The 22,396-nt window shown below is 34.2% G+C and overlaps 5 protein-coding genes and 1 pseudogene across 14 annotated transcripts; 4 read left to right on the top strand and 2 right to left on the bottom strand.

Annotated features, from left to right (window-relative positions):
• The first annotated feature begins 938 nt into the window (after positions 1–938).
• Positions 939–4,423, top strand: LOC104766977 (ubiquitin-conjugating enzyme E2 29). 2 transcript variants are annotated; one of them, XM_010490953.3, is made up of 5 exons: positions 1,898–2,150; positions 2,276–2,403; positions 2,587–2,691; positions 2,946–3,073; positions 4,091–4,423. In XM_010490953.3, exons 1-5 carry the CDS (start codon positions 2,081–2,083, stop codon positions 4,146–4,148), a joined length of 489 nt encoding a protein of 162 aa, XP_010489255.1. In that variant the 5' UTR covers positions 1,898–2,080; the 3' UTR covers positions 4,149–4,423. The 2 variants fall into 2 exon arrangements, with proteins under 2 accessions (XP_010489253.2, XP_010489255.1); XM_010490951.3 differs by lacking the exon at positions 4,091–4,423 and having other exon boundaries at positions 939–2,150; positions 2,946–3,184.
• A 2,055-nt stretch (positions 4,424–6,478) lies between these two features.
• LOC104766978 (protein kinase STUNTED-like) lies at positions 6,479–10,428 on the top strand. 6 transcript variants are annotated; one of them, XM_010490955.2, is made up of 11 exons: positions 6,479–7,023; positions 7,444–7,669; positions 7,778–7,851; positions 7,937–8,055; positions 8,134–8,246; positions 8,356–8,775; positions 8,847–9,098; positions 9,186–9,337; positions 9,414–9,641; positions 9,719–9,868; positions 9,985–10,428. In XM_010490955.2, exons 2-11 carry the CDS (start codon positions 7,498–7,500, stop codon positions 10,210–10,212), a joined length of 1,908 nt encoding a protein of 635 aa, XP_010489257.1. In that variant the 5' UTR covers positions 6,479–7,023; positions 7,444–7,497; the 3' UTR covers positions 10,213–10,428. The 6 variants fall into 6 exon arrangements, 4 of the variants coding, with proteins under 4 accessions (XP_010489257.1, XP_087357995.1, XP_087357994.1 ...); XR_015591018.1 differs by having other exon boundaries at positions 6,694–7,023; positions 9,421–9,641; XR_015591019.1 differs by having other exon boundaries at positions 6,694–7,023; positions 8,407–8,775; positions 9,421–9,641.
• Positions 10,429–11,018: 590 nt separating this feature from the next.
• Positions 11,019–12,444, bottom strand: LOC109130899 (F-box/LRR-repeat protein At2g42730 pseudogene; annotated as a pseudogene).
• Positions 12,445–14,616: 2,172 nt separating this feature from the next.
• Positions 14,617–15,960, top strand: LOC104766979 (uncharacterized). The gene is made up of 3 exons (XM_010490957.3): positions 14,617–15,118; positions 15,210–15,560; positions 15,643–15,960. Exons 1-3 carry the CDS (start codon positions 14,689–14,691, stop codon positions 15,831–15,833), a joined length of 972 nt encoding a protein of 323 aa, XP_010489259.1. The 5' UTR covers positions 14,617–14,688; the 3' UTR covers positions 15,834–15,960.
• Positions 15,961–17,753: 1,793 nt separating this feature from the next.
• LOC104766980 (basic leucine zipper 23) lies at positions 17,754–19,626 on the top strand. Of its 4 annotated transcripts, none has more exons than XM_010490958.3 (3): positions 17,754–18,041; positions 18,161–19,012; positions 19,280–19,626. In XM_010490958.3, exons 2-3 carry the CDS (start codon positions 18,271–18,273, stop codon positions 19,306–19,308), a joined length of 771 nt encoding a protein of 256 aa, XP_010489260.1. In that variant the 5' UTR covers positions 17,754–18,041; positions 18,161–18,270; the 3' UTR covers positions 19,309–19,626. The 4 variants fall into 4 exon arrangements, with proteins under 4 accessions (XP_010489260.1, XP_010489261.1, XP_010489262.1 ...); XM_010490959.3 differs by having other exon boundaries at positions 18,238–19,012; XM_010490960.3 differs by having other exon boundaries at positions 17,783–18,041; positions 18,231–19,012.
• Positions 19,627–20,031: 405 nt separating this feature from the next.
• Positions 20,032–22,383, bottom strand: LOC104766981 (WD-40 repeat-containing protein MSI2). Its single transcript, XM_010490963.3, has 6 exons — positions 21,786–22,383; positions 21,246–21,569; positions 21,012–21,155; positions 20,727–20,851; positions 20,523–20,618; positions 20,032–20,425 (listed from the first exon to the last, which is right to left on the bottom strand). Exons 1-6 carry the CDS (start codon positions 22,101–22,103, stop codon positions 20,182–20,184), a joined length of 1,251 nt encoding a protein of 416 aa, XP_010489265.1. The 5' UTR covers positions 22,104–22,383; the 3' UTR covers positions 20,032–20,181.
• Positions 22,384–22,396: the final 13 nt, after the last annotated feature.

Here is a 22,396-nt window from a genome sequence, read left to right on the forward strand (position 1 = left end):
AATGAAAATGTTTGGTGAATATTCCAGTTTTCTCCCTGCTGTTTTAATGTTTTGACCACTGAAATATTTATAAAATATATTAATAAAGAGTAAGATAATTTAATAGTTTTTTTAATTTGTGTGAGAAAACCTTAAATTACAAGTAAAAAACCCGGAGAAAGTATAAATTACATTTATCTAATTGATATAAAAGTTAGTGCATTTATCCAATTAAATAATAAATTTCTCATATGCTCTTAACTACAATTTCTCTTATAAATAGAAAGATACACATTTTACTAACCCTCATATCTCAAATCTCACATAATATTTTTATTTAATTAATATTGTCTTAACTAACAATAGCCAAAATTACAAAAAGAACGACACAACTATATGTATTGGCTTTTTTTGTCTGGCTTCGAGCATCCTATCTGGGGCCTAAGAGCAATGCCCTGGCCCTGTTTGTTATCACCTCTTCATGCAAAACTAGAGGCTTTATGTTGGGCCATGGAAAGTGCTCTCTCTATGGGATATGATATGGTTCATTTTGAGACAGATTGTCAAGAGATTTTAAGTGTCATAGATGAGTTAAAAGATTGGCCAGCGTTTGCTTCAGAATTAGATTCTTTTCAGTCTTATCAAAGAAGGTTTTCTATTGGATTTATACCTAGATTGAACAATGTCCGTGTCGACCGTCTTGCAAAACGGCTCGAGCACAAGGATCTTTCTTTTCCTATGTAAGTTTGCAGGTTCCGGAATGGTTAGCTCATGAGGCTATCCTATTTGAACCGGCTTAATAAGATATGGTGATTTTGAGATAATAAAAAAAAAATGCTGATGATCAAAAAAAATATTACAAAAAAATATCCAAAAACAATGTAAACTAAATCAGTGCCTAGCACGGAGTGACTACTAGTATATATATATATTCACGAAACATAATGGTAGCTAGGTTTGGCTACGCCGTACGTCATAATATACCCTGCTAGGTTTCTCTCTAGGTCTAAGTTTTTAGCATCTCTCTTTCTTTGTTGGATCGGCAAATCATGAGTTCACAAAACCAAAAAAAAAAAAAAAAAATCATGAGTTTATCATTTACCATATCATCGATTACTGATCTCATCCCGGAGATATTGTCGAGATTACCTTCAAAGTCAGTCGCCAGGTTTCGTTGCGTGTCGAAGCAATGGGCATCAATGTTTGGTAGTCCATATTTCAAAGAGTTGTTCCGGACCAGGTTTCTCTGCTAAGCCGCGCCCCTTTATGAGCTTTATACATCTATCCTTCATTTTGTTTGGTCTTAAGAACATGGTTTTGTTGTTTCTCTTGGTTCTGTCTTTATAAAGCTGAGTATTTTGGCTCTAATTTTCAACATTTTTTCTTCTGGATGATAATTGTTCTCTGTTATTTTTCACTGTAATTGAAGAAAACATTCCGTAAGTTCTACCGTTCCTGGTTTATATAGTCTCAGTCTTCATATTCTTAATGCTCTGAAAGGTTGGATTGTTAAGTCTTTGTTATTTTTCGGTTTGGTGAGCTCTGAAACATATTTTTATTTCCAAGTTGGTCAGTTTAATTTGAATCAGACTTGCTGTAAAACTTGACCATTTACTTTTGTTAGTCCAATGAACGTGGACAAGAAGACTAAGAACAAAGGATATAATTAATAACGATTGTTATGTTAAGATATTCTGATTCTTAGATTCTTTATGAAGAACAAGAACTTTACCAAGTCCCATTAAAGACCGTTCAATATATATGGTATATTGCAGCTAGCATGTAAGACCATCCACTTCAAGGCAGGTCTCCTTTCAGAATCAGAACAAAAGAATGGATATTTCTTCATTACCTTTATGGGCAAAGTGGGCGGCTAAAAAGGAAACTTTAAAATGGCACATCTTTTATAAACAATGATAAATGAAATAAATCTGAGTGCAAGCAATCTTGTTTGCAAGAGAATCAACAATCTTTGCTTACGGTTCACGCTTTAAAAACACACCTCTCACTACTTATTCTCTACACATAATTTTTTTTTTCCAATATCCCTCATTTTCTCTCTAAACGCTATTTTCCCTTGAACCAACCATTCTGCAACCCGATGGCAACGAGAAGGATATTGAAAGAACTTAAGGAGTTGCAAAGAGACCCTCCTGTATCATGCAGTGCAGGTAGAGGCTCACAGTTTCTTGTTAATACAATAAGCCATGTGTTTTGCTAGATCAGTACTACGTCTTGTTTCTTCTAAAGATTTTTGTTTGATCTTTTCTTTCTCCTTGGTTTGGGGTTTTTTTAGGTCCAACGGGAGAAGATATGTTCCACTGGCAAGCTACCATAATGGGTCCGAACGAAAGTCCGTACTCCGGCGGTGTTTTCCTTGTCAATATCCACTTCCCTCCGGATTATCCTTTCAAACCTCCCAAGGTAAATTACTTCTACAACACGGAAACGTTTTTTAGTCTCCTTTTAAATAAAATTAATCGCCCAAAAAGTCCAAATTCAACATGATATGATTGTTTCCCAAACGGTTTATATAAAGTACTGATCTCTCTTACTATTGTTTCTTTCTTTTTCTTTTGGTCGTGGTGTTTGGTTGATATTTTGCAGGTTGTCTTCAGAACCAAAGTGTTTCACCCAAACATCAACAGTAATGGAAACATATGTTTGGACATTCTCAAAGACCAATGGAGCCCTGCCCTTACCATCTCTAAGGTTTGAAATTATATTTATATAGGAGCTGCAGAGCTTCTTGATATATATATATATATATATATATATATATGTTTATTTAATTTTCTCCATCAGTTTTGTTTTAATTTGGTATATATACGTGATATATATATATATATATATATATATATATATATGTTTATTTAATTTTCTCCATCAGTTTTGTTTTAATTTGGTATATATACGTGTGAAGCTATGGCCTAATATACAAACTGTTAAACATTTTGGTCTTGTAGGTGCTTCTCTCGGTATGCTCTCTTCTTACAGACCCAAACCCTGACGATCCTCTGGTACCAGAGATAGCTCACATATACAAAACTGACAAGACCAGATATGAAGCCATGGCACGAAGCTGGACCCAAAAGTATGCCTTGTTTTAAAACACACAACTCTTGTTTCCGTCGTCCTTTGGTTTGGTCTTGTTTTGTAATAATAACAAAAGAAGTGGAATATTAATTATTGGTGATTTCTGTTTCTTGTTTGTTTAACTGAGAAACATGCCTAGATTTATTAATCTATAGGAATTCAAGCTGGTGGCTTAGGCTTGGCTTCTCGGTAGTTTGATCAAATCTCATTCTTTGTTTTAACTACTTCTCAATTCAAACCCACCCATTATTCGATGGTATATATATCATTTACTTTAGAAGTATCATTTCAATTATACAGTATTGGGGGTTGTTGAACGCAGGATACAATGAATATTTATAGAATTTGGAAGGATTTAGAATTCTAGTGTTATTCAATTTAAAAGAATTTAGATTCATTCAAGTAATTGGTTTTAGAATTATACTAAATGCTAGTGTTATTCACTACTGAGATTTTTTTTGATAAAAATATGATTTGATTAGAAATTAATGGAAATATCAAAGGCAAAAAAACTGAAGAAACAAATCTACTAACCTTTTATGGTGTGATTCCATAAAAATTTTCAAATGCTCATTTTCCATTCTTTTAAATTTTAACAACAAATTGTTTTTATTTTCTGTTAAATATTTTACCAAAGAGCTTGTTCCTCAATCTTTTGTAACTAAAAAATATTTATTTTTCTAAACTACTAAATTATTAATAATACAAATAGACATTTAAAAATATTTAAAGTAAACAACATATGTAATTTAAATTCAGAAATATCTTCTAAACAAGCAAAAAGAATATCCATATTTATTCTATTAAATTTTATTTCTATTTTAATTATAAATAAAAATATTACTTCATATGTTTCATATAGAGTGTTATTTTGACATGTTTCCACTTGGGGACCTATATGAAGATTAGGGTGTCAAATGACCCCCCTTTAAAATTGAAAATTAATAATTTTTACAGTATTTTTTGTTAAATTTTGGTGAAATAGTTGGGAAAAATATGATTTTGACCCATGCAGTGTATCCTTGCAAACGGAGTGGCATGCCAGTGCTTCGCAACGGACTGTGCTGAATTAGTAGTGATGTTTCAAGCGCCTGAAGATTGGCCTGCGTTCTCAAACATCTTAGACGGTTTCCACATGCTGAGAGCAGCTTTTCCATCCTTCTCCTTGTCTAGGATTCCACGTTCTTCGAATCTAAAGGCGGATTTTCTTGCATGTTCGTCAAGATCTCTTGTTTCTGCAATTTCCTTTGTAAGCACTTATCCACCGGTTTGGGCTACCAACCGTGGAGTTATTTTCTAATTTAATGTTTGGTTGAAAAAAAATATATATATGATTTTGACCCCCCCATTAAATTTAAAATTTTGTACATGCCAACTATATGTAAAATGTTGATAATATGTCCCGTACAAATTTCTACAATACTCTCTATAAATACATTAAAACTTTTTCTTTCTAATTAATAAGCTGAAAGAACAAGAAGGAAAATAGGTTTAGTCTTAAAACCATCATTAAAAGCACAAAATAACACTGTTTGTGAAAGAAAAAATATTAAAAAAAAACTTTAAAATGATACTCTTTATGAAATAGAGATTATAATTTATTTAAAACCTAATAATGACTTTAATCTCATACACAATATGGGACATCATCTAGTAGCAAAGATTAGGAAATCGTGTTTAAGTCACAACTGATTCATTTTTATACTTTATGGGGTCTTTATTGGATCAATTAGACCATCTCTAACCGTGGTTCCAAATTTGGGGATTCTATTTATTTTTATAATTGAAAAAATATAAAACTAAAATTTTGGTTCCAAAACCTTAGAGTTGGTTCCAAAACCTCTACATAACCAACTCTATCTTTTTATTGGATATTTTGATTTAATTTTAGTATATTTGAGTTTAGAAAAGTTGATTTTGAACCTTTTAGAATTACTATTGGAAATGTTCTTACATGTGAGATGGCCACACTCTCTCCTTTTGAGATGTGGGAGAGGAAGCTGCTCTCCACTAGGGAGGAATTAGGCGTCCCGAGACATAGTGTCTCTATAGAGATCAACAAAAATGTGGAATGTTCTAACTAAATCAAATACATTAGCAATAGAAAGTTAGAAACCATTCAGAACATTTTCTTTGTTGAAATACCTTATTTTACCTTAAGAGTAGAAAATCCATTTCAACGTCTTATTTTATTATGGAAGAGAATGTTAAATTAAATCTGCTATTAACTAGTAAACCAAAGAGATTGTAAACCAGAAAACACATCTTTGAAATATGCGATTAACGAGTAAATTATGTATTCATTGATCGTGTAGTTGGTGCGTCCAACATAATTTGATTATACCCACCACCAAACTACCATAACTAATTTTGCTTACACCAGTGTCATAGACTCATAGCCATAGATTCACATTACACAATGATAGCCACATGTTCGTAAGTTAAACTGCACCTAAAAGAAACACCACAAACTATACTTTCTTAAACTTACCACATGCTATATTCGACTATGCAATTAATACTATATGCCTAGAAGACAGTGTATTCATTATATACGTATTAATAGGTTACATAATAATGAACTTATTTAAATTTATGTGTTACATGCTACATCTTAAAAGGCATATATATGAACAAGAAAACTGGACAAAAATGTTTTTACTGTTTGCTTTGTACTACCTATGGCTATAGGCTATATATAGATCTGAAAACTTAGTTATCAAATTTTAACTATTTTATATGGCTAGAAATGTTCTTTAATTTTCAAGTTTGAACACTTCGTGACGAGAGAATATCCACAAAAGACATAGCGTTTGTCCATCAGATGTCCCAATTTGTCATAGTGAGACACTGAGAACAAACAGATCTGTTTTTTCTTCAAGTTAAGATCATTGTGACAGGAACAGTCCATGATTTATCTACTAGGAAATTAAGATCACTCATGAACTTGAAGATCCAATGTTTCCTGGACTAAAACATCTTGGTCCAAAATGCATGAACGATGCATGAGTTGAGGGAATAGAGTGTTCTACCCCTGAATTATTAGATTTTTGCAGTGGCTAAGACTGGAAAGAATATTTTGCTTGGCTAAGGAATATCTAATGAATTATTTTTTATTATATTATATATATATATATATATTCAGAACAATTGTCGAATGAATTATTGGTAGTTGACATACATAATAACACAATATGTGGTCAAAACGTGAATCTTATGTCGCATTCTTTTCGGGAATCATTCTAACTTATTATATACAATGTAGACATTGATAGCTAATATATACCTCTCTACTTTATTTATTTAAAGTGAAAAATATACTTACGCCAAGAAAAAAAATAGTTTCTCTAATTTTTTTGTTAATCTTTCTCCTTTTTATCTAAGCCGTTTCCGTGCCATAAGTAATGGAGGCAGCTTTCAAGGCTTTATGGTCGTCTTGGTTACGCTCTAAACCCCGAAATAGCTGGTGAGACCACACACACATATTCACTTGAGGGGACTTGGCCCTTTAAAAAACTCCTAATTTCATGCTTTTTCCCGCTATATTTGCCACTTTATCCTAACCAACTCATTTATAATTCATATAAAACCAACAAACAACACAAAAAAACCTCATTTATTCACCTTTCTTTTCTTGAAGATAGCCTTTTATATATTAAAAAAAAATCTAAAAATTAAAAAGTAAAAAAAAAGGACGTAAATTGGAAAGAAAAACAAAAAAAAAACAAAAATTGGTCCCCCTGTGTCTTCTTTTTGCTCACTGCCCCCTTTTTTTTTGGCTTCACTCTATCTCTCTAATCACTCTCTCCTCACCGACACTTTCTTCTCCTCCTCTTCCTTCTTCTCTGATCATTTCAATACATCTCAAAAAAAAAAAAAAAAAAACTACAGTAAAACCATAAGAAGATCATCAGCATTTACGTATATATCAAAGGTCCTCCAAATAATGTAAGTTACTTTTCTATTTTGTGTCAATCTTGTTTTGTTAGTCGTGGCAGGGCAGGTAGAAATGCTGATGGCACATGGACGCAAAACTATCAATTTATTTATGTCCTAAAGACAAAATTTAATAGTATAATACAAAGGCTTTAGGTGATACTATGTTGTCTCTTAATGCTCATCGTGTATCTCTTAAAAATCCAACTTTGTTTTTTTATAAATTAAATGTCCTTTGAATTTTCAACTGTCTCCCTCTCAATACTCTGGAGTTTTTTGTTTGTTTGTTTCTGATAGTTGTTGCAACATCAAGTTTCTGATTTTTCTATTTTTCAACTTCCCTACAACTTGAGTATTTAAAGAAGCAATATAAAATTTGGAGTTTAAAACAGATACATTTTTAATATTGTTTTTTTGTCATTTTTGTATTAGTTTTATCTTCTCTCACAAAACAAAAAAGAAAAAGGAGTTGTGAGAAAGAAAAAAATGGCAGTGGAGAAAGATAGAAAAGTGGATCATGTGATTGTGAAGAAGAGGAACATTGTATTGGTTGGAATTCGAATTGATGAGAGTGGCAAAGAGATCTTGAAATGGGCACTTGAAGAAGTGGCTGAACATGGAGATTGTGTAGTTGTTGTCCATGTTTGTTATACTTCTTGTACGCTCTTCTTCTTCTATCCTTATTATTCTTTTTTCTCTTTTAAAGTTTCTATATACTAGATTTTTTGATTTATGACACTTATTTTCTGAGTTATGATTGATACAGATCGTGCCTTGAAAAGCAAGTCATCGCTTGATCGGTACTTAGAACTTTACAGTGGATTCTGCTCAACAAAAAAGGTATCTATAGATCTTTTTTTTTCCGGGATTAGTTCGCGTAAAGACAAAATTTTGTTACCAATGTGTATACCGTTTTTGAGAACAGATTGAGCTCAAAGGAGAAGTTTTGAAGGGCAATTCAGTTCTAGGGGTTTTAGTTAAAGAGGCAAAGAGATACAACGCTATGTCAGTTGTTATTGGAGTTAAACAACAAAGGAAATTAAGGTGAGAAAATCTATAAGTAGAAACTTATAGAAATGTTTTTGATATTCTCTTATTGATTTTTAGATGTTTTTTTATTAGTCTAAGAATAGCTAAAGGCTGCGCAAAAGAGCTTCCTTCAACAACCAATGTTTTGGCCATCCACAGAGGGAATATTGTCTTTAGACGTTCCAACCATTACCAACTACCTCTTGGTTCGTTTGGTTCTCTTTATGACCAGAATCTTTGACTCTGTATAAAGTCTATAACATTATTCAAACTCGAAATCGGTTTTACCAGAATAGAATTTGATTCTTCTTGCAGCTCAAAAGATGAGTTCAAGACCAAATTCTGAACTTTCTGATGGATTTTCAGACAAGGAAAGCCAACTGAAGTATGAAGAAACTACGGTTAAACGCATAGAGTTCCCGGTAACAACGGGACAAGAGAAGAGGAAGATGTCAGGAAGATTGCTATCTCTTCCATCAGTAGAGCTAATAGACAAGAAACCGGGTTGGCCATTGCTAAGAACAGCCACTTTAGCTAGTCCAATGGTTCACCAACAGAGTAGGAAAATATCAGTTGTCAATTGGGTCATGAGCTTGCCTGAACGGTTTCCGCATCATCCGAATATGGCTTCTCAACCGAGCTTTTGTGATAAACAACTTAAAGACATACTAAAGGAAATAAACAGATGGTTCAGCTATGATGTTCTTAAGACAGCAACATCAGATTTCTCTTCAGGTAATAACGAAGCACTACTTTGTTTTTATTCTGTTAACATCCACTTTATGGGATTCTTGTTTCGATTACAGAGAATCTAATCGGGAAAGGAGGATGTAACGAAGTGTACAAAGGGTTTCTTGAAGATGGTAGAGCCGTGGCGGTGAAGATCTTGAAACCATCTGTAAAAGAAGCAGTGAAGGATTTTGTTCATGAAGCGAGCATAATCTCTTCTTTGAGTCACTCAAACATCTCCCCTTTGATTGGTGTATGCGTTCATTACAACGATCTAATCTCTGTTTACAATCTCTCATCCAGAGGGAGTTTGGAGGAAACTCTTCAGTGTTAGCACAAGACTACCTTATTCTCTTAATTAATCATCTTGACACATAAATTCATAAAAGAGTTAACTAATGATTCAGTTTCTTCAGGTAAGCATGTATTGAGATGGGAAGACAGATTCAAGATAGCAATTGGGTTAGGGGAAGCTCTTGATTATCTCCATAACCAATGTTCTAATCCTGTGATCCACAGAGATGTCAAATCTTCAAATGTTCTTCTCTCGGATGAGTTCGAACCTCAGGTATTGAAAAAATAAAGTCATCTACGTGAAGCTTCATAAAGATTTAACATTTACTAAATCTTTATTTGGAGAATAGCTTTCAGATTTCGGACTTTCGATGTGGGGATCAAAGTCTTGTCGATACACAATACAAAGAGACGTGGTTGGAACGTTTGGATACCTAGCTCCTGAGTACTTTATGTATGGAAAAGTCAGTGATAAAGTCGATGTATATGCCTTTGGAGTAGTTTTGCTTGAGCTCATTTCAGGAAGAACTCCTATATCATCTGATAGCCCAAGAGGACAAGAGAGTTTGGTCATGTGGGTAAGTGTTGGTTTGGTTTACTTGTAGCATAAGAAATCATCATTGGAAAACTTTAAAAGAGATTACTTGGGTTGCAGGCAAAACCAATGATCGATAAAGGCAATGCAAAAGAGCTCTTGGATCCGAATATCTCTGGGACTTTCGACGAGGATCAGTTTCATAAGATGGTTCTTGCTGCTACACATTGTCTCACAAGAGCAGCCACTCATCGTCCCAATATCAGAGAGGTTAATTACAATTATTTTGGAGACTTCTAATGGAATTCAAGTGTTGAATCCTCTGTTTTACCCATATATAAATTGTGCCAACCCTTTTAGTCGCTTATCCAATAACATTTTTGCAGATATTGAAGCTGCTAAGAGGCGAAGATGATGTAGCAAAATGGGTGAAGATAGTAGAAGAAGACGAAGATTGTTTCGATGACGAGGTTTACCCAAATTCGAGCACTGAGCTTCACTTGAGCCTCGCGATGGTCGACGTGGAGGATAATGACTCTGTGTCAATCAGTAGCTTGGAGAGAAGTAACAACAGCCTTTTCTCTTCTTCTTTCTCACAGGAGCTTCAGTCTTAATTACGGTTTGTGCTTAGTGTCTCCAGTTCACTTGAGCAACAAGTCATCTCTCACTGTATTTGCAACAAATCACACTAGATATCACTTTTCTGACTTGGCTTTTTTGTCGGAAAAGTATGTTTCCTCTTTCTTTTTTTTGTATAGATAGATGAGAGGAGGAGAATATAAACTAATGACTAATTTTCAAATGGGTGATAACCTGACAATTTTCATGAATTAGTATTAATTACTACGACTAGGCTAGAACAAGAATTTTGCATAACGATATTTTGATCATTTCTTTTTGCATCTTTATCTATACGAATATAATTTTATTCAAAATAAGATGATTATATGTTTATAATATACAGAAGAAATACATTGGTTTGATATGTATTTTGAGTAATTAAAAAATATATAAATATAGGGAATAATATTGTTTTCAAGATATCTGTTAAGTGATTTACAGTCGGAACAATAATTTTTTTCGTATACATCCAAGCCATAATTATTGAGTAACTCTAAAAAAATACCACTAACAAACAGACAATGTCCCGACAGAAATGTTGTAGAAAACTATGGGAGTCCCCATGTTTACAATCTTCTGTGTTGAGGTACACTTTTCAGCTCACTGATCATAGTTTATGGATCGAACGAAACAGAGGCGTCATGGGGACTCACCAGACTCACCAACTCCAGCCCCTATCCTCATCGGCATGGTAGATATGAATGCTCGCCTAAGCGCCTTGACGACTTCCCCGGCTTATGGAAGTGGGCTTCGCTATTGGTTCCAAACCCATAGCTACTAGTTTTGTTGCTGCAATTTATAACCTTCTTAAAATTTTAAAATGGGCTTGATGTTGCAGTATTGTAAAACAGTTTTTTTGAAGAATATAATTTTACATTAAAAAAAAAAAACCAAAAGGAATTGGTGAAGGAATGACTTCGATCTTGCATTTTGGTGAAGCTCGTGGAAGATTCCAAAGGTCACATATATCAGTGGGCACTGTGAAGTCAATTGCAGCACTTATTCTGACCAGTTCAAGACACGGCATTTTCGCCAAGAAATGCTTCACTTGGTTCGGATCTTTTCTACTATCTCCTCCGTAACCTGATATTTCCAGCACTTTCACTCGAGATGTTGATAGGCAAGACGATCTAATATTCTCCCTTGAGCCATAGCAAACACATACATCCCCACAAGTACTTTTTGAAATGCCGTGCTTTAGACCCTGAAGCATAAAGGAGACCAAGAATCTAAGATATAATAAACATATCGGTATTTATGGCGGTTAGGATGTTTTTAAGCGTGTCATGAGATACCTTAAAGATGAGAGTTTCTAGATTTGGAGAGTTTTTTTATCAGAAGTGGCAGTATTCTCCATCCGCGCTTCTTTTCGCTTTCGATAGATAGACAAACAAGGCTATCGAACACCGGTAATTCTGTACAGGAGAAGTAAAGCAGCTGCGAAAAAGAAAAACCCCCAAATCAGCTAGTCATCACTCAAAAACACACAATATTTTAAAGCAACTCGCACCATAAAGCACATCAATTCTCATACTAAATCAAATGAAATGTCGCGGACGTAATTAAATTGGACGCGTAGTCTCTTTACAGATGGAGACGACCATTGTATTTGTACCGGAAGGTGCTTCTCAGATTTCATTTCCTCAAACTCAAATTCTTGCAGAACAGGGCAACTAGATAGAAGTGTTTCAACAACATTACGCTCTCCATCTTTTTTTATTGAGTAAAGACATAATTTCCTAAGCAAAGGAAGAGAAACATCATGAGGAAGCTTGACTATAAACAAACGCCCTATGCTCCAATGTATTGCTCATCAAGTTCAACGTAAGCACTGGTGGAAATTTTCCTAGGAAAGTGATGAACAGATCAAGATCCACAACACCACGGTTAAGCACATTACATATCCAGCTCTGAACACAAGCTGGATCAAGACCATCTCGAACACAAACATGACTCTTTAAAGAGACCTTCTTTATACACGAATCGCCTTGCAGACAAGTTGGAAACAAAAGCCGTGAACCTCTTAGAATTTTCAGGCCAGTCTTGTGTTGACTTACGCACAGAATCACGATCATCGAGATCGAGATTGTAAACGAAAGCTAAAAAACATTCCTCCATCTCTTCGAGAGCACTGACGTTGAAGCTGCCTGTTTTGTGGAGAGGGAGGATAAGATGCACCCAAGAAGCTCATCTGGTAGACGGCTGATTGCATCTTGAGCATCCATTATTACTCAAACCCTAAAATGTAAGACACAAAATTATTTAACAAGAACTTGCAAGTGACACAATCATGCGGAACTAATAATCTAGGGTTTTAAGTATATACACTAATACACATGTACATGACAATATATAATCTAGGGCAATTGTCATAAATACCACTAAAATAGGTTTTTGTTCCAAAAATACCACAATTTAGTTTTTTTCTCAAAAATACCACTAAAATATATTTTTTTCCAAAAATACCACATAATTGAAACTAAAGTTGTAATACTAAAAACTAATTCCTAAATTCTAAATACTAAACCCTACGCCTAAAAATTATACTCTAAAACTAAATGTGTCAACCCAAACCTGAAAAAAAAAATTTACATTCTTAAAAATCAATTTTTTTGTGTTTGTGATAATTTTGGAAAAAATATCTTTTGTGGTATTTTTGGAAAAAAAATATATATGGTATTTTTGGAAAAAAAAATTTAGTGGTATTTAAAGGAATTTCTCTGTAATCTAGGTTCGAACTGGTCGTTGTAGCTCTAGGGTTTTATGATTCTGTTCTGAGATGTATTAGGCAAATTACTTTTCTTACTAGATTAGGACCCGTGCTAGAGAACACAGATTGTAATTCTTTTTATTTATATTATAATTTAGAATAAAATATAATTTCTATGACTGTTTTTTAAGTTTTTTTGGATAAAACATTATGCAATAAAATCATATCCTAAATATGATTGCTTGAGAAAACACATATTTTGTAAGTTTTATATTGTTAATTTTGTAATTTTATGTATGAGAAATTGTTATGCTTGTTATTTGTTTTTATTTCAATCTTTGAACATGTGTGATGAAAGTTTTTTAATATGACCCATGCTTAGGTAAGATTTTATTTTAAACTGCATAATAAGATCTCGGAAATCACAATTAAGTATGATAATTTGCCAAATTTTTATTCCTTTTTAAGTCTAAGAGTATATTTTATATCTAACAGTATATATTTTGTAGCAATACATAGAATACTAAAGATTTTATTTATGAAATTGTATAAATCATTGGAATATTCTCCTTAAGAGGATTCTTTGGGATATTCTTAAGTGTATACATATAGCCCACAGATTGACCAATTAATGTATAATATTTTTTTGTAACCGACCTATATTTAATCTATAACCTATTTTGTAACCAACTTATAAAAATTATATAGTCTACAAAAAAAGGTTGTGTACTTTCATTTTATTATATAGGGGATTAAATTCTCTCGGTACGAGATTCCAGTAGTGTCTTCGGCACTCGGTGATTTTGGGTTACACTGGTCTGGTTATTTATAATATGGGGCATTTTCTAAATACCAATTTTTCTGTGTCATTTTAAAAAAAATACATTTTTATGATGTGTATTTTCAAAAATATCTATTTTCAGTTTACAAAATAACTAAATTATAAACCTTAACCCCTTAAAACTATCCCAAATTTAAAATAGAGAACCCAAACTAATTAAAAAAATTAACATATTATAATTTTGTAAAAGAAAACAAAAATGAAAATGTTCAAAAAATAGTATTTTTTAAAAGGAGTATCTCAAAATAAGTATTTTTAACAAATTCTATATTCTTCATAATATATGATGTTTTTAATTTTCTATGCAAATCATTATGAGAGCCATGTGGGATAATTACATTTTTCACCTATTTTCATTTTCTAATTTTATTATATTGATTGACAAACACATTTATTTCCAATAAAATTATGGTTACCTATATATTCCAATTTTTTTAGTTCAATTGCCAAACACATTTGAATATTTCTAATTTGCCAAAAAAAAATTTAAAATATAATTGAATTTTTCCATTATATCTAACCAAACAAATATTATAAAAATATATATATATATATATTATTTAAGGAGAAATGTTAAAAAAAATATTTAATTAGCACAGGACGTAGTTTATAACAAAAAATCGAACAAAACATATGCAAATTAATAAACACGTTGAAATGGTATTTAAAGCTCCCACTACTATATGCATTAAAACTTTAAAAGTACACTTTATGGGCCCATCAAAACATTAAACGGGCCACCAATACTAGTTCGTAGTTCTACGTGTGCTTCACCAAATTTTTAACGTTCGCTCACCAACTTTTTTTTTTTTTTTTTTTTTTTTTATCCTTTTAACTTTTGCCCTTCGTCGTACCCAATTTATTTCTCTCTCCCCTCTAACTATCTTTTCTCCAATTAATTTCAAGAAAAGAAAAAAAATGTCGCCGTCGTTTTGCTCCGTCGCGCTCTTCCTCCTAATCTCCGCCGTTCCCATATCTTACCTCATTTCCTTAGAGCTAGCCGTTCCTTCGACTCACGTCTTCTCTTACCAAAGCTCCGGCTACTTCCGAGAGTGCGCCAAATGGGACGACGTTGGTCGGAGGTTCCTCGTCTCCTTCATGGACGGGGGTGGAATCGGCGAGATTGTTATTAAAGATTCCGACGACGACGTTCTTGAAGAAGTCACTTTAGTCAAAGACGTTGACCTCGCCGGTAACGCTTCCCTAGGAATCTCTATCGACCGCGTCAGAAACCGTCTCCTAGTCGCCGTCTCCGACTTGCTTGGTAACCGTTACAGCGCTTTAGCTGCCTATGATTTGTCCACGTGGAGCCGTCTCTTCCTCACTGAACTCAGCTGCCATGGTGATGGTATGTAAAACTTCTTCCTCCTCTAGTGTGTTAGCCGTCGATGGTTTCTTGAATAGGTTTGAGAATATAGCTTGTGTGGATGTTTATGTAGGTAAAGAGAAAACGTTTGCAGACGATGTAGCTGTTGATGAAGAAGGCAATGCTTATGTGACTGATGCAGTAGGTAGTAAGATTTGGAAGGTTGATGTCAATGGGAAGCTTGTGTATACTATTACAAGTCCTCTGTTTACTCCACCTGGATGGTACAATAGCCTTGTTGCTCTTAACGGTATTGTTTATCATCCGGATGGGTTCCTTATCGTTATCCACACTTTCTCTGGTTACTTGTACAAAATCGACTTAACGGATGGGAATCAAGTTAGTGTCATTGATGTTTCTGGTGGTACATTGAGGTTTGGAGATGGGCTTGAGTTGTTGTCTCCAACTAAGATTGTTGTTGCAGGTAAAAGTTTAGACATCTTTTGTGAAGTTCTGTTTTTTTTCTTCTTTAAAGCCAATGCCAATGAATGTGAGTGTGGTTTCAGGTAGTCCGTCTTCTAAACTGGTGGAGAGTTTAGATGGGTGGAAGAAAGCTTCTGTGACGGGTTGGTTCAGCAGCGGTATGGTTCATCGGTTAGCCTCGTCAGCTACAGTTAAGGAAGGAAGAGTTTATCTAAACCACATTGTTGGATTTGGGTCTAAAAATAAACACATGCTGGTAGAAGCTGTGTTTTAGAGACTTTTTCTTAGTTATATTATCTCTTGTTAAATTGTGCTAATGATTTCTACATGATTCTATTGAGCTCTGATGTAAAAAACTTGTTTCCATCAAATTTATGTTAATCTATTACATAGTTTTATTCTTTAGAAGATCTTGACACACCATTCTAATTACAAATATCAATTTTATCGTCTATGAATTTTTTAGAAGATTTCAACCAAAACTTTGAGTAGAAGGTGTAGAAGAAACAAAATCACTAAAAGTGAGGCTGTCATGACGAGTCTTGGCGTTCGTCCAGGAAGCAAAATATTCCATCGAATCATACTGATGCAACGTGACCACGTGTCGTAGCTTGATTAACAACAACTAAAGAACAAGTGGGATGTACAACTAAGCAAAGACTAGAAAAGAGAGAGCATATTGGATTTAATGGAAAACTATGGAATAAGATAATTTCCCATTAACCAGAAAACACAGATCAATAATCAAATCTTATGGCTAATTTTGATTAAGGTTCTTCTTTCACCATCACTAGTTCACATCACTCATGTTAAGATAAATTTTCATGACATCTTTTTTGAGTGTTCTGGTCTAAATTTTGGCAGCAAAGGTTAAAAATTGGAAAAATGATTGCCAGCTACCCGAAGTACACCCAACACATAGCCACACATACAAACAATATAAATGTTCTATTAACTACGTGAACTATTGTTATCACATAAGGACATCCATAAACAAACATAGGTTATGTGTACAACACCATAAACATTAAATTTTGGCCAAAATCCGGCATTAACCAGTGTTGACCAGCGTTTTTTTCCTAAAAATAATATTTTTGTTTTTCTTTTTATATATTTATTATAAATAAATAAAAAATAAATGATTTGTATAATTTACATAAACAGAATATAACAACATAAATTTATATGAAAAAAATATAAGAAAATTATGTACCAAAAAAATTTAAAATTTTTATGACAAATAAAATTTGTGGTATATCTAGTAACTAATTTTGTTAATACAGAAAATATACCAAAAACTAATATAATAAAACTATACCACCAAAATTTTATGTGTAGTAGTTTTTTTTTATAAAACTATAACAAATATATACCTTTCCGTTTTAAAAATCATTTTTTGTTTTGTATTTTCAAAGATAGAGGTTTTAAATATTTTTTCTTTTTTACCTATTTATAAGATTATGTCATTTGAAATATATCCAAGGCATTGCCAACTATTTCTTTGATTTTAATAGATCAACCTTTGATTTTACAAAATCAACTTTTGTTTTTTAACTATCTTCTTGATATATGTCTTTTATGTAAATAAAGAAAATTTTCATTATTTTCTTCCTTAGTTTTTCTTATTAGAAACAAAGAAATAGTTGGTAATGTCTTGGATATATTTCAAATGACATAATCTTATAAATAAGTAAAAATAAAAAAATATATTTAAAACCCCACCTTTAAAAATATAAAATAAAAATGATTTTTAAAAGGAAAATGTATAGATTTGTTATAGTTTTATGAAAAAATCTACTACACATAAAATTTTGGTTGTATAGTTTTATTATATTATTTTTTGGTATATTTTCTGTATTAACAAAATTAGTTACTAGATATATCACAAATTTTGTTTGTTATATAATTTTTAATTTTTTTTGGTATATAATTTTCTTGTATTTTTTTTTTCGTATAACTTTTTGTTGTTATATTTTGTTTTTTTAAATTATACAAATTATTTAATCTTTTTATTTATTTATCAAAAATACATAAAAACAAAAAAATGTTATTAAGAAAAAAAGAAAAAAACATTTTTTTTTGAATATTTTTTTCTGGTCAACGATGGTCAACATTGATGTACGCCGGTGAACACTAGCGTAGCTAGCAATCATTTTTCCTTAAAACAAACTAAAAAAAAAATGTCAATTTTTTTAAATTTAATTAATTAACCAAAGTTTTTATACGAAATTAATTAGGAAAAAAAGAAGAAAAAGGAATTTTCTGCAATTCGAAATCCCTTTTGGTGCGTCCATGTCTTTCCGCCATGGAAATGATGCCATCTGTTAATACTCTTCAACCAGCAATGTTCATTGCATCTCTTCGTTTTTTAGGGTTTTCCCTTTTTCCTAAATTCTCTCTATAATAAACCCTTCTCGCCGTTTCGCCCTTAAATTTCTCAATTCCAAATTCGCATTCATCTTCTTGCTCATCCGTTTTAAAGGTACGATTTTTTTTCATTCTTTTCATTCAATTGAGTATCAGCCAATCAGTAGAGATTCATAATTGAATCGTTTGACTTATTCTGAATCGTCTTGAATTGCGTTTTCACTCTGCAATTAGGTAATTTACTTGACCGGGAAGCTTAAAATTGTTTGGTTTCGAGCACAAAGACTAATACTTTTTTGGTTAGGGTTCAGTCAATAGAGTCAAAGGTTACATCTTTGCTAGTAATGGACGATGGTGAGCTTGAGTTTTCGAATTCGAACATGGTTGGTGAATTACTGCCTAGTAGCTGTTCAATGGATTCCTTCTTCGATGAGCTTTTGAGGGATTCTCACGCTTGTACTCATACTCACACTTGTAACCCTTCGGGACCAGAGAACAACACTCATACACATACATGTCTCCATGTGCACACCAAGATTCTACCTTCCCAGAGCGAGGACAAAGTCTCTACTGATGATACATCTGAATCTTCAGGGAAGAAGAGACCTTTGGGGAATCGAGAAGCGGTTAGAAAGTATAGGGAGAAGAAGAAGGCTAAAGCTGCTTCCTTGGAAGATGAGGTTAGGAGGCTTACGGCTGTTAATAATCAGTTGATGAAGAGGTTGCAAGGTCAAGCTGCATTGGAAGCTGAGGTTACGAGGCTCAAGTGTTTGCTTGTGGATATAAGAGGGAGAATTGATGGAGAGATTGGTTCGTTTCCTTATCAAAAACCTGCGGTTGCGAATGTGCCTTTCTCTTACATGATGCATCCTTGCAATATGCAATGCGATGTTGACAACATGTACTGCCTTCAAAATGGGAACAATGGAGAAGGTGCGTCGATGAATGAGCAAGGGCTAAATGGTTGTGAGTTTGACCAACTACAATGCTTGGATAATAAGAACTTAGCTGGCAAGGAGATCCCTCTCTGTAGTAATGGAGTTGGAACATTTAATGTCAATGGATCCAGCGCTAGTAAGAGAAAAGGTGATATTCTTGTTCTTTTGGATCTCTTTCCTAGAGGCTGTGCATTTCAGCTATATCTTTATTCGGTTTTCTTCTTAGTTACCTCCATGTCTTCAATTCTTTACGTAGCCTGATATTGGTTGATTCTTGCCTTAGACACCAGTCTGTTGTGTTCTCTTTACTTATTCTGGAATTTTGTCATTTTTAGGTTACTTCATCGTTTTTGTTTGAACTTGTGGTTTGCCTATATTTAGTTTATGAACTCATTGGCTCTTGCTTTTGCAACAGGTGGGTCTCGTGCAGCGAAAGCAGTTTGAAGTATCATCGATCGTGGGCTATCAATCATTTTCATATTGGCAGTTAATTTTCTTCCAATAAGTAGTAGAGTTCAACTGCATCACCAGCTTCCTTCAAGCCCGTTTGTGCTATTATCCTATTTTTTAATCTCTTGGTTTTTCCTTATGTTATTGCATTTCCTTTTTGAGCTCGTTGAAGCTAGAAATAAGACTTGTTAATATTCAGTTCGAGTTTGCCATTTGGTTTTGTACTTTAGTAGCTTCTGTTTGTGGTTCTTGTTGAAGATGTTGAATGTTGCATTTGGAAAAGTTATGGGAATCCATCTCGACGGTTAGTAACTTGATTGTTTTCGTTCGTCTGGTATAGTCAACTGCTTTTGAAATCACTTATATGTTGCATCAATTCTTAATTGCTGAAATTGCAGCTTGATGAGTTGGTATGGGATTTTCCTTGATGATCCATGGAGTTGAGTCTCTGAATAGTACTATACGTAAAAGAGCAAGAAAGGAATGATTCTTGTATCTTGTTGTTTATCTTAACCAGGCTCTTTAGTAACACAGTAACTTTACTTGCTTAAGCATCCTCTTGCCATGCTGATGATTAATCAAGTTACTAATCGTACTAAATTATGCTGCAGAGAGATGCAATCCCAAGATTGCTTATCCAACAAACTTTTTATGGGTTCAGTAAGATCTAGAGTTAAATTTTAGCCACGAAATTTTGTTTTTGTGACACAGATAATAGGAAACCAAGAAAATCCAAACATGGTTTACATTAACAAACATAACTGATTCATGTTAGTACTACAGACGCAAAGCTTGTTTTTCAAAACTAGCTAAAGCACAATATGACTTAAGTACTGCAGAGACAGAGACCAAATCATTTCTTATTTTTCATGACTGGTGTGTAATATCTTCGTTGATGTCGGCCTCAGCATCCTCTTCGTCGCGATAGATGCTTTCCGCCATCTGCCAGACCTGAAGACTGTTGTCTTCGGCTACACTTGCAAGGACCCAAGGCTCCTTTTCGTTCCAAGCGAAGTCTGATATCTTAGCCTTGTGGCCTCCATGAGAGAAGAGTAACTCTGGTGGACCATCTTCTGCATCCAACTCTATCTCAAGTTGCTCTTCTCCAACCCTGTAAACCACAAAAAGAAACCTTAATCAGCATCGAACAATCTCTCAGCTTAAAGACTCATATTTTTAAGTTCTGCAAAAAAGATGATGATACATGCCTGTTCAGGTCCCAGACCATCAGCCTTCTGTCCTCCCCAGAAGATGCGAGTACTGTTTCATGATTAGGATCCCACTCCACTTGGAAAACCTCTCCCCTGTAATCGAAGCCTTTCATTAAAATGGTGGGTTTTCCAGCAAACAGCCCTTTACAGTTACTCAGTGCAAAGGCATCAATATTTATGAGAAAATGTTAAGGAACATACTCGTGGCTGCTCAAGACATGCAATGGTGCATTCAACTTGCGGATGTCAAACAAGGCAACAGTAGAATCTGAGGAAGCTGTGGCTAAAATCCATTCATTGAATGGATTGAAAGAAAGATAGTTCACCTGAGAAACAGAAGAAAGTATGGTCATACCGAATGTGTAACTTTTAGTCAATGACTTCCGGTTAACCATACAAACATAACATGCAGGCTTGCGATGTCAAACATTTCAACTAATTTAACATTGTTTGATATGTGCAGAGATATAGGGGAGTGGTTCTTACCTCCTTTTCATGAACTTTCACTTGGTGTTGCATTTGGTTTGTCCGTGTGTCCCATATTATCAATCGACCATCCTCACCCGCAGACCCAAAAAGGTTCTCATTCTTCCTGTGCCATGATACATCTGCAATAGCACTTTCATGTCCCTAGAACAAAACCAAATGAGTAAAGATACAGCAAACCTCATCTTATGGAAAAAAAAGGAGACAATATACCAACTGCATTGTTCCACTTACCTCATACACAAACATTGCATTCAAAACCTTATCTTGCGGTGCAGCTGAAACATCCCAAAGACAGATCTTCTTATCCTGTGAACCACTCAGAAGATAACCTTCCTTAAACGGACTCCAAGACAATCCATACCCTTCCTTGTCATGTCCCACTAACCTCAGATCAGGATCACACTCACTCGTTTGAGGATTTGCAGCATGTTTGGCGTAATCAAACAAAAACATCTCACACCCACTTGTCTTTGCACCCACAAGCGTAGGCTTTTGAGGCATGCACCGCGCTCTGTTCACTTCTCCATCAACACGTATTCTCTGCCTTATCTCCACCTGAAACAAATCGGAGAATTAACGAAACATGAGTCTATTGGTATACAAAAACTATGCATCGAAGAAAAAAAAACTAAAACTCATAAATCTCATCAGTTTCATTTCTAACACTTTCAGCTAGTACTTTTATCGAACACTTGGTGGACATAGAACTGGAGCTAAGAAGAACGCCAAAAAAGAAGAAAAAAAAGGAATCTATCTCGAGGGATCAAATACCTTAGGAATGACAGGATCCTGATTAGCGCCGCGCAAACCAGGTTCACCGTTTGGTGCCGGAGTAACGACGTCGGCGACCATAAGGAAATCTTGAGCACCACCGGAAGTATGAGTTCCGAGTATAAGCTTGTGGACGCCGAAGTAAGGGTCCGCCGCGTAAGGACCCGGAGGCGATGGAACCCAATGGACGGTGAGAGATGGCCATTCGAGTGGGTGAGAGATCAAAAGATCGTAGAGAAATGGTGTGTTCTTCTTCCACACAGAGAAATCTTCCTCCACTTGATCCATTCCCGTCTCCTCTTTACCTTCATCCGCCATTATCTCTCTCGCCTCTCAATCTACCTTCTCTCTCTATCCTCGAGGGGTTTTTTTTCTGGTCGATTTTCCCGCCAAATAGATGCAGAGATGAGCAAGGGCTACAAAACCTCGGCAGTGGGAAAAAAAAAAAATACAGAGATGAGTTGTGTGGTGCTGTTTTGCTTTTGTACAGACGAACGCTTTGCCGTTTTCATTTTTTGGAAACAGCATGCATGTAGTCTTGTGGATGCTTCTAGTTGTGAGTTTATGGGCCTGTTAAGTTATCTGCCAAACATTTGTTAGAAGATTTGGAT

The sequence above is a fragment of the Camelina sativa genome, chromosome 19 (assembly GCF_030686135.1).
Source record: "Camelina sativa cultivar CO46 ecotype springtype chromosome 19, ASM3068613v1".
Lineage (NCBI taxonomy): Eukaryota > Viridiplantae > Streptophyta > Magnoliopsida > Brassicales > Brassicaceae > Camelina > Camelina sativa.